General features: G+C 52.2%; 1 protein-coding gene across 1 annotated transcript; it reads right to left on the reverse strand.

Moving 5' to 3' along the window:
• Positions 1-11,899: 11,899 nt before the first annotated feature.
• Positions 11,900-15,177, reverse strand: LOC100581039 (double homeobox protein 4C-like). Its single transcript, XM_030812457.1, is given in 4 exon segments — positions 11,900-12,595; positions 13,708-14,143; positions 14,145-14,226; positions 14,229-15,177. Coding segments are annotated over 4 exon segments (2,148 nt in total). The 5' UTR covers positions 15,163-15,177.
• Between the last annotated feature and the right edge of the window lie 336 nt (positions 15,178-15,513).

Consider the following 15,513-nt stretch of genomic DNA (forward strand, 5'->3'; position numbering starts at 1 on the left):
CTTTGTAGGTCACTCAGGACTTGCTTTATGAATCTGGGTGCTCCTGTGTTGGGTGCATATATATTTAGGATAGTTAGCTCTTCTTGTTGAATTGATCCCTTTACCATTATGTAATGGCCTTCTTTGTCTCTTTTAAATTTTGTTGGTTTAAAGTCTATTTTATCAGAGACTAGGATTGCAACCCCTGCCTTTTTTTGTTTTCCATTTGCTTGATAGATCTTCCTCCATCCCTTTATTTTGAGTCTATGTGTGTCTCTACACATGAGATGGGTTTCCTGAATACAGCACACTGATGGGTCTTGACTCCTTATCCAATTTGCCAGTCTGTGTCTTTTAATTGGAGCATTTAGCCCATTTACATTTAAAATTAATATTGTTATGTGTGAATATGATCCTGTCATTATGATGTTAGTTGGTTATTTTGCTCGTTAGTTGATGCAGTTTCTTCCTAGCCTTGATGGCCTTTACAATTTGGCATGTTTTTGCAGTGGCTGGTACTGGTTGTTCCTTTCCATGTTTAGTGCTTCCTTCAGGAGCTCTTTAAGGCAGGCATGGTGGTGACAAAATCACTCAGCATTTGCTTGTCTGTAAAGTATTTTATTTCTCCTTCACTTATGAATCTTAGTTTGGCTGGATGTGAAATTCTGGGTTGAAAATTCTTTTCTTTAAGAATGTTGAATATCGGCCCCCACTCTCTTATGGCTTGTAGAGTTTCTGCCGAGCGATCACCTGTTAGTCTGATGGGCTTCCCTTTGTGGGTAACCCAACCTTTTTCTCTGGCCGCCCTTAACATTTTTTCCTTCATTTCAACTTTGGTGAATCTGACAATTATGTGTGTTGGAGTTGCTCTTCTCAAGGAGTATCTTTGTGGCGTTCTCTGTATTTCCTGAATCTGAATGTTGGCCTGCCTTGCTAGATTGGGGAAGTTCTCCCGGATAATATCTTCCAGAGTGTTTTCCAATTTGGTTCCATTCTCCCCGTCACTTTCAGGTACACCAATCAGACGTAGGTTTGGTCTTTTCACGTAGTCCCATATTTCTTGGATGCTTTGTTCGTTTCTTTTTATTCTTTTTTCTCTAAACTTCCCTTCTCGCTTCATTTCATTCATTTCATCTTTCATTGCTGATACCCTTTCTTCCAGTTGATCGCATCTGCTACTGAGGCTTCTGCAATCTTCGCGTAGTTCTCGAAACTTGGCTTTCAGCTCCATCAGCTACTTTAAGCCCTTCTCTTCATTGATTATTCTAGTTATCCATTCGTCTAATATTTTTTCAAAGTTTTTAACTTCTTTGCTATTGTTTTGAATTTCCTCCCATAGCTCGGAGTAGTTTGATCATCTGAAGCCTTCTTCTCTCAACTCGTCAAAGTCATTCTCCATCCAGCTTTGTTCCGTTGCTGATGAGGAACTGCATTCCTTTGGAGGAGGAGAGGTGCTCTGCTTTTTAGAGTTTCCAGTTTTTCTGCTCTGTTTTTTCCCCATCTTTGTGGTTTTATCTACTTTTGGTCTTTGATGATGGTGATGTACAGATGGGTTTTTGGTGTGGGTGTCCTTTCTGTTTGTTAGTTTTCCTTCTACCACACAGGGCCCTCAGCTGCAGGTCTGTTGGAGGTTGCTAGAGGTCCACTCCAGACCCTGTTTGGCTGGGTGTCAGCAGCGGTGGCTGCTGAACTGCGGAATTTTCGTGAGACCACAAATTCAGCTGTCTGATAGTTCCTCTGGAAGTTTTGTCTCAGAGGAGTACCTGGCCGAGTGAGGTGTCAGTCTGTCCCTACTGGGGGATGCCTCCCAGTTAGGCTGCTCGGGGGTCAGGGATCCACTTTAGAAGGCAATCTGCCCATTCTCAGATCTCCAGCTGCATTCTGGGAGAACCACTACTCTCTTCAAAGCTGTCAGACAGGGACATTTAAGTCTGGAGAGGTTCCTGCTGACTTTTTGTTTGTCTGTGCCCTGCCCCCAGAGGTGGAGCCTACAGAGGAAGGCAGGCCTCCTTGAACTGTGGTGGGCTCCACCCAGTTTGAGGTTCCTGGCTGCTTTGTTTACCTAAGCAAGCCTGGGCAATGGCGGGTGCCCCTCCCCCAGCCTCGCTGCCGCCTTGCAGTTTGATCTCAGACTGCTGTGCTAGCAATCAGTGAGACACCGTGGGCATAGGACCCTCCGAGCCAGGTGCGGGACACTATCTCCTGGTGTGCCGTTTTCCAGGCCCGTTGGAAAAGCACAGTATTAGGGTGGGAGTGGCCCGATTTTCCAGGTGCCGTCTGTTACCCCTTTCTTTGACTAGGAAAGGGAACTCCCTGATCCCTTGCACTTCCCGAGTGAGGCAATGCCTCACCCTGCTTCGCTTCATGCACAGTGCACTGCACTGACTGTCCTGCACCCACTGTTTGGCACTCCCTATTGAGATGAACCTGGTACCTCAAATGGAAATGCAGAAATCACCATCATCTGTGTCGCTCACGCTGGGAGCTGTAGACCGGGGCTGTTCCTGTTCGGCCATCTTGGTTCCACCCCCCTTAAATCCTTTATGAAAGCTGTAAGATCTGCTCCTGTGTGTTTGTATGTCTACATGTGTTACATGTATGTGATAATATTTTGTAAATAAAGCTCGTTCTTAAATCATTAAATATAAATGGCTTTACAATTATCCATTAAAAATAATTGGATACTTGCTTGATTTAACTGTGAGCTTATGTCTTTTGTTGAGAGTTTCTAGATTCATGGGTCTTGATAGGTGACCATGAAGAAGTATGGAGACACGTCCTCAGTGCTTAGACCGGCAGCTACAAGCCAGAATCAAGCAGTCAGCCCCTTCTTTCTGTGCTTTTCCTGTTTTGCATCCTGGCTCTTTTAGGCAGGGTTGGATCCACCAGTTACAGCCTTCACAGCTCTGTCTTTGGTCCTAATAGATTCAGGCAGGCCTTGATCTTCATAGTTTTCCTGAGTGCCATGTGGCTACTTGGGACCTAGAATTACTGAGGGAAGACATTAAGAATGCTACCTGTGTCACAGTTTCAAAATTCTGTTCAGTAATTTAAAATCTTAAAGTCACATTAAATTAAATAATACATAACCATAAAATATCTTGAGTCATTTGTAAGCTAAAATAGTGAAATATTAACCATTAAAAATTAGTTTAGGTCTATATACCATGACATGTTACTTGTATATGGTATAGAAAAGCTAAATATCAGGCCAGGCGTGGTGGCTCATGCTTGTAATCCCAGCAATTTGGGAGGCCGAGGCAGGCGGATCACGAGGTCAGGAGATCAAGACCACAGTGAAACCCCATCTCTACTAAAAATACAAAAAATTAGCTGGGCGTAGTGGCGGGCGCCTGTAGTCCCAGCTACTCAGAGAGGCTGAGGCAGGAGAATGGCGTGAACCCAGGAGGCAGAGCATGCAGTGAGCCAAGATTGTGCCACTGCACTCCAGCCTGGGCAACAGAGCGAGACTCCATCTCAAAAAAAAAAAAAAAAAAAAACCTAAATATCTAATATCTTTAGTTCTGTTAATAAACAGTAATTTGAAGAACCATATTTCTTAAAAGTTATAAAATGTTTTTTATCTAAAAATACTGATACAAGACAGTTGAAAACCACTTTTTAGGGTTTTCACTGAAAACTGGGGTTCCTAAGACTTAATTACTAGATATGAGAGAAATAATTCTGCATACAGAGTGTATAAAAAGCAAGATATCCTTTTTTTTTTCTTTTTTGAGAACGAGTCTTGTTCTGTTGCCCAGGCTGGCATGCAGTGGCGTGATCTCAGCTCACTGCAACCTCTGCCTCCCCGATTCAAGCGATTCACCTGCCTCAGCCTCCCAAGTAGCTGGGATTACAGGTGCTGGCAATCACACCCAGCTAATTTTTGTATTTTTAGTAGAGATGGAGTTTCACCATGTTGGCCAGGCTGATCTCGAACCCCTGACCTCAAGTGATGCACCTGCCTTGGCCTCCCAAAGTGCTGGGATTACAGGCTTGTGAACATATGCTTTTGATGATAAAACTTATAAAGACATAAAAATGTGTTTTAATTTTTTTTTGGTTTGAACTTACTTAAAGATTTCAAATTGAGGAAGTAAAAAAAAACTAGATAAAAATAGATAAATATAGAAAGTTGGGGGAAAATGAAAGCATAGGTTCACAAAAATCTGGGATTAAAAGATGACAACATTTGATAAATTTATTTATAAAGTTTTATTAAATTAACTTTAGAGGCTCGGCATGGTGGCTCACGCCTGTAAGTAATAAAATTATCTTTCCAATTATGTCTAATTATGATAGTTTAAAGTCATTTCCACAGTAAATTCTTTAATTCTGAGGCAGTTTCTGACAACTTTACAATCTTGCAAAATCCGGGAAGATTGTATCTTTAAGGAAGTTCATGAAAGGATGGAGAAGGCCTGAGAAGCACTCTTGAATACAGGGTTTTGAGAACTTTAGAACTCTGTTACTTGAACTGCGTAAGAATTCCCAGAACTTTAATGAAGAGACTGACTGGTTTATAAAACTGCTAACCCAAGCAGAATAAAAATCAATTGAATACCAAGAAAATACTTTGCCAGATTTTCATGCCAAATCAGCCAGTACTTAAATTGTCTAGATAAAAAATTTGAATGAACTGCATAGTCCAATTCAAATTATCTATGATAATCCCTGATTAGTCAGTGCTATGCACCTAAGTTGAAGAAACAGTCCAATGTTAAGCATGGAGAACCAGAATGTCTTCCTTGTCCTTTCTGAGTTCTGAAAGCTTTTCTTATTAAAAGTTCTGCATTCTTATTCTTGGGTGTGAGAGTAAAGCAAGATGGCAGAAAGAAGGCTCCACTGATTGTCCCTCCTGCAAGGACACCAGATGAACAATTATCAATATCCACATAAAAAATACATTCATAAGAACCAAAAATCAGATGAGTACTCAGAGTACCTGGTTTTAACCTCATATCACTGAAAGAGGCACTAAAGAGAGAGAAAAAACAGTCCTGAAATCACCATTTCCTCATCCCCAGCAGTGATGGCATGGTGCAGAGATCAACTCTGCGTTCTGCGGGAGGGAGAACACAACAATTGTGGGGCACTGAACTCAGTGCTGTCCTGTTAGAGCAGAAAGGATAACCAGACCAAACGCAGTTAATGCCCATCCACAGAGGGATCAATTAAACCAGCCCTAGCCAGAGGAGAATCAGATTCCAGTGGTTGGAACTTGAGTGTTTGGAAACCTGGCAACTAAGGGCTCCCGCACTCTGTGTGTCTAAGAAAACTTGAAAGGCAGCATAGGCCATCAGGACTGCAACTCTTAGGTGAAGCCTAGGGCTGAACCGGGCCCAGGGACAGTGGACTGGTGTGGGGAGGGCATGCAACATACTGAGACACCAGCTGGGGCAGCCAAAGCAGTTCTGGCATTATCACTCCCCTAACACCAGACTGCACAGCTCATGGCTCCAAAAGGTACCCCACCCTTTTGCTTGAGGAGAGGAGGGAAAAGAATATGGAGTACTTTGTCTTTCATCCTGGACACCAGCTCAGCCACAGCAAGATGGTGCACTGGTCAGAATCCTGCGGCCTCCTTTCCAGTCTCTGGCTCCTAGACATTCCTAGACACACCCTGGGCCAGAAGGAAACCTGCCGCCTTGAAGGAAAGAACCATGTGCTGGCAGGATTTATTGCCCGCAAACTTGAAAACCTTTGGGCTCTGAATAACCAGAAGCCATACCCAGTACTACAAGGGCCTTGGATGATCCTCATAGACTTGCTAGATTTAGGTGAACTCAGCACATTACCAGCTGTGGTGGCTAAAAGGCAAAACTCCTTCTTGCGAAAAGTAGAGGGAAAATTAAAGGGGACTTTGTCTTGCCCCTTAGGTACCAGCAAGGCCAGAGGTGGGTAGAGCACCAAGCGAGCTTTCGGAATCCCTGATGCTAGGACTTGATTCTTGATTGGCATTTATGAAGCTGCCCAGGGCCAGTAGGGAGCTCACTGCCCTGAAAGCAGCAAGTCCCAGGCCAGGAAGCATGCACCACAAGCTGACAAGAGGCTTTGGGCCTTAAGGGAACATTGGTGGTAGCCTGGCAGTACTCATTGTGGCCTGAGGTGGTGGTGGCTACTCTGCCTTTAGGAAAGGAAGGTAGGAATAGGAAGGACTATGTCTTGTGGTTTGAGTGCCAGATCAGCTGCAATGCAATTGAATGTCAATTGGACTTCTAAAATTTTTGACTCTACTCCATGACATCTGAATGGCACTTCTGGACCCAGCCAGGGGCTGAGGGCACTCACTGCCCTAAAGGAAAGAAGACAGGCCTGGCTGGCTTTGCCACCTGCTAATTGTAGAGACCAAAGGCCTTGAGTGAACATAGGCAGTCATCAAAAAGTGCATGCAGCAGGACTTGAGCAAGACCCTGTGCTGTGTTAGCTTCAGGTCTGATCCAGGGCAGTCATAGCGGTGGTGGCCAGGAGTGCTTGTGTCTTTCTTCTGCCAGATTTAGGTGGCTTAGAACAGAGAGAAAGACTCTGTATCTTTGAGAGGAAATAACGGTAAAGAACAAGAGTCTCTGGCTAGTAATCCAGAAAATTTTCCTGGATCTTGTTGAAGGCTGTCAAGGTGGTACTTCTCTGAGTCTGGAAGAATTACAGCATTATTGAGTACAAGGTACCCATAAAGCAGATATGGCTTAGATCACAACACCCAAGTCTTTTCAAATATGTAAAAAGTCTTCCCAAGAAAGACAGCTACAAATAAGCCCAGAAAGTGAAGACTACAATAAATACTCACCTTTTCTCTTTCTAATTTTATTTTTCAAACCTCTCATATGGTGCTGCATGCCCAAGATTTTAATGTCCAGACACTGTAGAACATCTGCTAGCATCAACACCATCCAGGAAAACATGACTTCACCAAGTGAACTAAATAAGGCACTGGGGAAAAATCCTGGAGAAAAAGAGATATGTGACCTTTCAGACAGAGAATTCAACATAGCTGTATTAAAAAATAAACTGAAAGAAATTTAAGATAACATAGTAAAGAAATTCCAAATTTTATCAGCTAAACTCAACAAAGAGATTGAAATAGTTACAACAAATTAAGCAGAAATTCTGGAGCTGAAAAATGCAATTGGCATGCTGAAGAATGCATTAGAGCCATTTAATAGCAGAATGGATCAAGCAGAAGAAATAGTGAACTTGAAGACAGGCTATTTGAAAATACATAGTCAGAAGAGACAAAAGAAAAAATAAAAACAAATCATGCCTACATGATCTAGAAAAATAGCCTCACAAAGACAGATCTAAGAGTTATTGGTTTTAAAGAAGATGTAGGGAAAGAGGCAGGGGTAGAAAAATTTATTCAAAGGGATAATAACAGAAACGTTCCAAACCTAGAGAAAGATATCCATATCCAACTACAAAAATGTTATAGGACATTAAGCAGATTTAACCCAAAAAAGACTACTTCAAAGCATTCAATAGATCTTCCAAAAGTCAAAGATAAAGAAAAGTTCTAAAGGAAGAAAGAGAAAAGAAACAAATAACATACCGGTGAGCTCCAACACCTCTGGCAGCAGACTTTACAGTGGAAACCCTACTGGCCAGGAGAGAGAAGCAATAAATATTTAAAGTACTAAAGGAAAAAAAAAACTTTTACCTTAGAATAGCATATACCGTGAAAATGTTCTTCAAATAAAAAGAAGAAATCCTGACTTCTCCAGACAAACAAAAGCTGAAGTATTTTATGAATACCATGTCTGTCCTAAAGGAATGCTAGAGAGTACTTCAATCAGAAAGAAAAGGACATTAACGAGCAATAAATGATCACCTGAAGGTAAAAAAATCCTCACTGCTAATAGGATACAAAACAATATTATAACACTGTAGCTGTGTGCTGCGCAAACTACTCTTATTCAAAGTAGGAATACTAAATATTATCCAATCAAAAGTAATAACTACAACAACATTTCAAGACATAGCACAATAAAATATAAATAGAAACAACAAAAAGTTAAAAAGTGAAGGGATGAGCACACCCGTCCTGAGCCGGCTGATGTGGTGGAAGCTCGGAGCTTGGGAGCCGGGGAAGGCCAGGAGCCTGGGCGGAAGGGAGGCCGCCCCGAGAGGCGGAAGCCTGGGCAGGGGACGGAGGCCTCCAGCGCCCCCCAGCAACAGTAGGGCTGTGATACGTTGGTCCTGCGCGAGGCCTGGCCGCCGGCGACGGTGGGACGCTCTGGGAGGCCAGCGGTGCTCAGGCCTGGAGGGAGACAACTGCCCGGGGACACCGACGAGCGGCTCTGGGGGTCCGAGATCCGAGCCCCGCTGCCCCGGGGTGGCGGTGACGCCTGGAGTCGGGCGGGCGTGGCTGGGCCGGGCTCTTGGGGCAGCTAGGCAGCGCTGCAGGCGTCTAGGCCACACCACCCTGAACGCGCCCCATCTCCTCTGATCTTATGAAGCTAAGCAGGGTCGGGCCTGTTCCTACTTGGATGGATTCCGCCTGGGAATAGCGGGTACCGTAGGCTTTTGGCTTCCCGCTCCCTCCCGCTTTCCCCCTTTTGTCTCCGTGCTTCCCAACCTCCCCTCCCCCCTCCACCTTGTTCACCCCTGCGCCCCAGCCGAAGCCCAGGGCCTCCGCCTGAAGATCCGCCACTGCAGCACCACAAGGCAGCAGCATCCCACCTCTTGCGACTCGCCGCAGCCCCACCAGGAGCCCGGCTCCAACCCAGGCGGACGGGACCGACCCCAAGGGTGCAGGCGCGGGTTCCCTGAGGTCCCCGGTGTCTTTCACGCTCCCGGGACGCCCAGACAATTCAATCATTCATCCAGCGCCGCCGCAATGGTCCAAGCCCGGGGAAGGGGCGGGCAGGGGCAGCGGGTCCCACAGATGCCAGCCAAGACCTCTGCTCCAGAACCCGTGGGCTGCTTTCCCTGGGGGAAGGACATTGCCTTCACCAGCCACGAGGAAATCCCTCCCTGTGCACTTTGCCACCGACTTCGTGTAAACTCCAGTCCCGAGGACACGAGAGAGACCCAGGCCTGGCCCCGTAGACAGGCTCAGAGCCATAGCTCTTGCCAGACGGATGGGCGCACTCTACAAATCTGGGGGCCCACCGCACCAAGAAGACAGAAAGAAGCAAACAAAGGAAGGACCCTATGAAACACACCCCCAAAGCAACCAACCAATCCAAGAAAATAAAACACGTCTCAGGGCTCCGCTGGTTTTCCCGCGTTGGGGGCCCTGACCCCCTGTTCTAGCCGGGCCTAAGCACCCTCCACCCCACCCCGGCCTGCTCAAAGGGGCCCTGTCTACCTGAGCAGAGCCTCCCTCTCCAAGGCTCTGTCGCTCTCGCTCTATAGCTCCCTCACTCTCTCCCTTTCTCTACTTCCCCCTCCACCTCGCGCTCTTCTGTCACTCTCTCTCTTTCCCTCTTTCCCTCTCTCTCTCTTTCCCTCTTTCCCTCTCTCTCCTCCCACACTGTCTGGGTCTCTCTCTCCCTCTGGTTCTATCTCTCCATTCCTCCCTCCCTTGCTCTCCTACTGTAGCAGGAGGAGCCGCAGAGGAAACCCCTCAAACACCGAGTTGTAGAAGGAAGGGCTTTATTCAGCTGGGATCATGGGTAGACTCACGTCTCCAAAAACCGAGCTCCCCGACTGAGTAATTCCTGTCCCTCTTAAGGGCTTACAACTCTAAGGGGGTCTGCGTGAGAGGGTCGTGATCCATTGAGGAAGCAGAGGGTACTGACTGGGGGTTGCATGTAGCAGTAATTAGATCAGAACAAAACAGGACAGGGATTTTCACAGTGCTTTTCTATACAGTATCTGTAATCTATAGATAACATAACCGATTAGGTCAGGGGTAGATCTTTAACTACCAGGCCCAGGGTGTGGCACCGGGCTGTCTGCCTGTGGATTTCATTTCTGCCTTTTAGATTTTACTAAAAGGGGTGCGCCCATGTGTGTCTGTTTGGGAATGGGTTTGCTCAGGATTGTGGTGGGGTGTGTCTGGATGTCTCTCAGTACCTTTGTCCTGGGATCAGGCTGCGGACTCTATTGACAGCGCATGGGTGTTACGGTTGCTGTGATAGTCTCAGTATGCAGAAATTGGGCATAAGACAATATGAGGGGTGGTCTCCTCCCTTACTTCAAGCTATCTTTGTGTCTTTGTGTGTCCGTGTGTGTGTGCCTGTGTGTGTCTCCGTGTGTGTCCTTGTGTGTGCCCGCACGCGTGCTCCCTGTCTGTGTGTGCGTCGGGGTGGGTTTGCTCGTGGTTGTGGTGAGGTGTGTCTGGGTGTCCCATCAGCCCCTCTCTCCCGGGGTCAGGCTGCCGGGGCTCTAGTGCCAGCGCGGGGCAAAGCAGGGCCTTGGCCAACGGGGAGGGTCCTCGTTGGGACAAGCGACAATGGTGTGGGTGTTGTGAGAAAAAGGGCCCGGGGGGGCTGAGCCAACTGTTTGCCCCTGGGCAGCCCTGACGGATTTGGGTATGTGGGGCAAGAGGGGGCCTTGCAGGAGGGGCGGCGAGGGATCCAAAACAATTTTTCCGCGGCAAGGCGGAGGACTGGAGGGTATCCCAGGACCTTTGGCCCTGGGCCCTGACGCCTCAGAGCACACCCCATCCTGAGCGGGCCCGATGTGTTGGAAGCTTGGGAGCTCCCGAGCGGGGAAGGCCTGGAGCGTCTGGGAAAAGGGAGGCCGCCTGGTGTGCCTGGAGCCTGGGCAGGGGACTGAGGCCTGTGGCTCTCCCGCGCTGCAGCAGGGCGGCGGTCCGGCGCGTGGTCTGGCCGCAGGCGAGGAGGGTGGCTCTGGGAGGCCGGCGGAAGGCGCAGCGCGGCGGCCGGCCGTGCTGGGGCCTTGATGGGGAGAGCAGCCCGGCCGCGGGGAGCGGCTCTGGGGCCCCGGATCTGAGGCCCTCGGCCCCGGGGTGGCGGTGACGCCTGAAGTCGAGCAGACGTGACTGGGACGGGCTCTTGTGGCAGCCAGGCGCCACTGCCGGCCTTTATGGCCACACCACCCTGAACGCATGCACGGGATCTCGACTGATCTTGGAAGCTAAGCAGAGTCGGGCCTGGGTAGTACTTGGGATGCGAGACCCCCTGGGAATACTGGGTGCTGAAGGCTTTTGGCTCCCCGCTCCCTCCCTCTTTCCCCCTTTTGTCGCCATGCTTCCCAACCGCCCCCTGACTCTACTCCCACTTCAACGCATGGGCTGCTTTCCACCGGGGAAGGACATTGCCTTCGTCAGCCACCAGGAAAACTGTCCCTGTGCACTTGGATTTTCATTGCCACCGACTTTGTGTAAAATCCAGTCTCAGGCACACGAGAGAGACCCAGGTCTTGTGCCCTGTGAGCACGCTCGGCGTTATGGCTCCCGCCAGATGGACAGGCGCACTCTACAAATCTCGGAGCCTACTGCATCAAGAAGACAGCAAGGACCAAACAAAGGAAGGACCCTACGAAACGCACCCCTAAAGTAACCAACCAATCCAAGAGTAAACACGTCTCAGGGCTCAGTACTCTGGCTTGGACGGCCCTGCCCCCCTGTTCTGGCCCAGCCCAAGCACCCTCCACCCCACCCCGGCCTGCTCAAAGGGGCCATCTACCACAGCAGAGCCTCCCTCTCCAAGGCTCAATCGCACTCGCTCTCCAGCTCCCTCACCCTCTCTCTCTTCTTCCCCCTCCACCTCTGGCTCTTCTGTCACTTCTCTCCCCACCCTTTCTGTCTCTATCTCTGTCTCTTTCTCACCCTTTGTTTCTATCTCTCCATCCCTCTCTCCCTTGCTGTCCTTCAAGCTGTGTCTTTGTGTGTGTGTCCGTGCATGTCCGTGTCCGTGTGCGTGTGTGCCGGCGCGCGTGCGCGCGCGGTGTATCTGTGTGTGTGGGGGGGTGGGTTTGCTCGTGGTGGTGGTGGGGTGTGTCTGGGTGTCCATCAGCCCCTCTTTCCCGGGATCAGGCTTCCGGGGCTGTAGTGCCAGCCCGGGACAAAGCAGGGCCTTCCTGCCCCTTTGGCCACGGGCTGGGTCTTCCTCGGGACAAGCGACAATGGTGTAGGCGTTGTGAGAAAAAGGGCCCGCGGGGCTGGGCCGGCTGTTCGCCCCTGGGCAGCCCTGGCTTCTCTGGGTGTGTGGGGCAAGAAGGGGCCTTGCAGGAGGGGCGGGGAGGAATCCAAAATAATTTTTCCGCGGCAAGGCAAAGGACCAGAGGGGATCCCAGGACCGTGGGCCCTGGGCCCTGACGCCTGGGGGCACACCCCGTCCTGGGCAAGGCCCAAGTGTTGGAAGCTCCGGAGCTGGAGAGCCAGGGGAAGGCCTGGAGTGTCAGCTAAAGGGAGGCCTCCTGGAGATTCCAGAGCCCGGGCAGCTGATGGAGGCCTCTGGTGCCTCCGCGGTCCCGCGTGTGGCCTGGCCGCCGGCGACAGCGGGACGCTCTGGGAGGGAGGCGGAAAGCGCAGCGCAGCGACTGGTGGTAGCTTGGGCGTATAGAGGGGGAGAGCAGCCCGGCCGCGGGCAAGCGGCACCGGGGTGCCTGATCCCAGCCTCGCGGCCCGGGGTTGGTGGTGACGCCTGGAATCAGGCGGGCATAGCTGGACCGGGCTCTTGGACCAGCCAGGCGCCACTGCCATTGTCTACAGCCATACCACTCTGAACACGAGAGAAACCCAAGCCGCGGCCCGTAGGCACCCTCGGCGCCACTGCTCCCGCCACAGGGACTGGTGCACTCAACATCTTTCAGGGCCCACAGCACCAAGAGGACAGGGAGGAGCCAGCAAAGGAATGACGCTATGAAACGCACCCCCAAAGCAACCAACCAATCCAAGTAAAACACGTCTCAGGGCTCCCCTGGTTTTCCCGCGTGGGCGGCCCTGCCCCCCTGTTCTAGCCCGGCCCAGGCACCCTCTACCCTACCCTGGCCAAAGGGGCCCCTGTCTATCAGAGCAGAGCCTCCCTCTCCAAGGCTCTGTTGCTCTCCCTCTCTAGCTCCCTCACCCTCTCCCTTTCTCTACTTCCCTCTCCACCTTGCCCTCTCTCTCTCTCTCTCCTCTCGCAATATCCCCAGTCTCTCTCTGTCTCTCTCTCTCTATCGCTGTTTCTCTCTCTCCTTCCGTTTCTATCTTTCCATCCCTCTGTCCCTTGCTCTTCTTCAAGCTGTCTGTGTCTTTGTGTGTCTGTGTGTGTGCTTGTGTTCCCGCGCGTGCGCCCGTGTGTGTCTGTGTGTTTGGGAGTGGGTTTGCTAGTGATTGTGGTGGGGTGTGTCTGGTGTTCTTCCCTCCCTCCCCCGGTTTTTTCCTCCCTTTCTCCCTCCCTCCCTCTTTCTCTCCCTTCCAGGGTCCCTCAGTCCATCCATCCTTTCCTAGCTCCAACCTTCCGTCCCACTCTGTCTCCGTTCCTGTCCTAATCGCTGCCTGCCTTCGCTCTTGCCTGGAAAGGGCAGCACCCCGGTTTGCGCGAGGTCTCGGGTCTACATTTAGTTGCAAGGCGCTCCATGGTGCTGGCGAGGAGGCTGGCGGGACACGGGTTGGCAAGTGATGGTGAGCGAAGAGGCAGAGGAGTCGAGCCGCGGAAAGGAGAACTGGCCTGGCTTCTGCCCGGGCCCGGTGTTTCGCGGACTGCGGTCTCCGCCAACCCGACTGAAGAACGCGGGGAAAAAGGGATGAGAGCTCCACCTGGGCTGGTTAGAAAACCTAGGCTGCTGCCTGCAAACCCGCGCGTGAGCAGTAGACAGCCCACCTCCCGGTACCTGGGCGGGCCCTGGGATCCCCGGGATGCTCAGGAAAGAATGACAGCCCTCCTCTTTGTGGAGTCTCTCGCCGGACCTGGAACTCAGGGATCCTAGACAGGTCAGCTGGAAGGGAAGACACGTCTCTCCATACCGAGTCAGAGGTTCACCGCGAAAGAGAGGCCGCCGCCCTGCCCCCACCCCGCCCCACCCCGCTCCAACCTGCTCCTCCAGCAGAGCCCGGTGTCCTTCCTGTCTGAGGAGTGGTTCCAGCGGAGCGGGCTCTTCCACGTCCTTCAGCTCCCCCAGTGGCGCCGGATCTAGGAAAGGTTGTGACTTTTGCTGAAACTCTTGGGTCCACAGGAACTCATCTAACAGCCGGGAGGTGAGCGCAGACGAGCGCCCCGGCTCCTGGAGCGGTGGGGAGGACTCCCGGATGGCTTGCATCTGTGCTTGACACGGAGGCCCCCGGGGTCGCGAGCGTCAGAGGTGGAGGTGACCCTTCTTCGGGTTCCCACGCCGCCCCGGCGACCTGGGGACCCAGCCCCACCACGGACTGCCCTGGGACGTGGGTGGCGCAAGCACACCTTGGCCCTGTGGCCCGGCTTGAGCGGGCCCCGGCTGTCCCACCGCGCAAGGGCCCGACAGGCCGTCGCGCTGCGGGTCCCGGTCCTTCCGGCATTTGCTCGGGTGCGGAGGCCACCGAGGAGTCTGAGGGTGGGAGAGCGCCCCTTCCGGAGGAGCCAGGGCGGCTTAGGCAAAATCCCCGCCTGCTGGGGCAGGTTGGGAGATCCCTTCTGCCGGCGCGGCCTGGCTGGGCTGGAGCAGGGGCAGGGCCCTTGCTCCCTGGCTCACGAAAGCCCCCTGTGGGAGAGCCCCGGGCGCGCAGGGCATGTGGGGTGAGGGGAGCCCCGTTCCCCACGCCCCGGTGTGGGCTAAGGCGACCAACCAGGGAGCAGGGTGACACCCGCCGGGGGCCGCGTTGCACAGGCCGCCTGTGTGCGCCGGTGCCCTGCCACCCTGTCCCGGGTGCCTGGCCCTTCTGTTCTGAAACCAGATGTGAATCCTGGACTCCTGGAGGCCCGTCTCTCTGGCCAGTCCTTCCCTGGTGGCGATGCCTGGAAAGCGATCCTTCTCAAAGGCTCGGACCAGCAGGGCGGTCTGGGATGGGGTGACGGGGGTCTGCTTTCGCCTGCCTTCTTGCGGGCCGCGTCTCCCCGGCCAGGGCCGAGATTCCCGCCGGTGCTGCCTCAGCTGATGTGACCTCTCATTCTGAAACCAAATCTGGACCCTGGGCTCCGGAACGCCGATGGCCTGGGCCAGCCGTTCTCTGGTGGCGATGCCCGGGTACGGGTTCCCCTCAAAGCAGGCTCGCAGGGCCTCGCTTTGGCTCGGGGTCCAGACGCGTCTCCTCCGCCGTCCTCGTCCTCGGGCTTCCGCGGGGAGGGTGCCGTCCGAAGGTGTCGGGAGAGCCATCGCGGGGAGCCCCGGACGGAATTTCACTGACGGACCCAGGCAGAGAGAGGCCGGAGGGCTCCCCTGCTCCTCAGCTGGCCTGCGCACTGCGTTCAGGCCCAGCCGGGAGGCCCTTAGAAAGACCTACCACCTCCACCCCGTTATGAACAGGCATGAGCTCGGGGCCCATGGTCCCGGGGTAGCCCGCCCTCCGAAGCCGAAAACCACAGGGACCAGGGCCTTGTGGGGTGGGTGGGTGTAGGGCCGGATTGGAGGGGAAAGAGGGGCTTCGGGGGCTGGCTCTCTGAGGTTCTGCAGTAATTCTACGGAAACTGGATGCAGCTGTCTTGACTCGCACAGTTTTCAGGCAGA

The sequence above is a fragment of the Nomascus leucogenys genome, chromosome 5 (genome assembly GCF_006542625.1).
Source record: "Nomascus leucogenys isolate Asia chromosome 5, Asia_NLE_v1, whole genome shotgun sequence".
In the NCBI taxonomy this organism is placed as follows: domain Eukaryota; kingdom Metazoa; phylum Chordata; class Mammalia; order Primates; family Hylobatidae; genus Nomascus; species Nomascus leucogenys.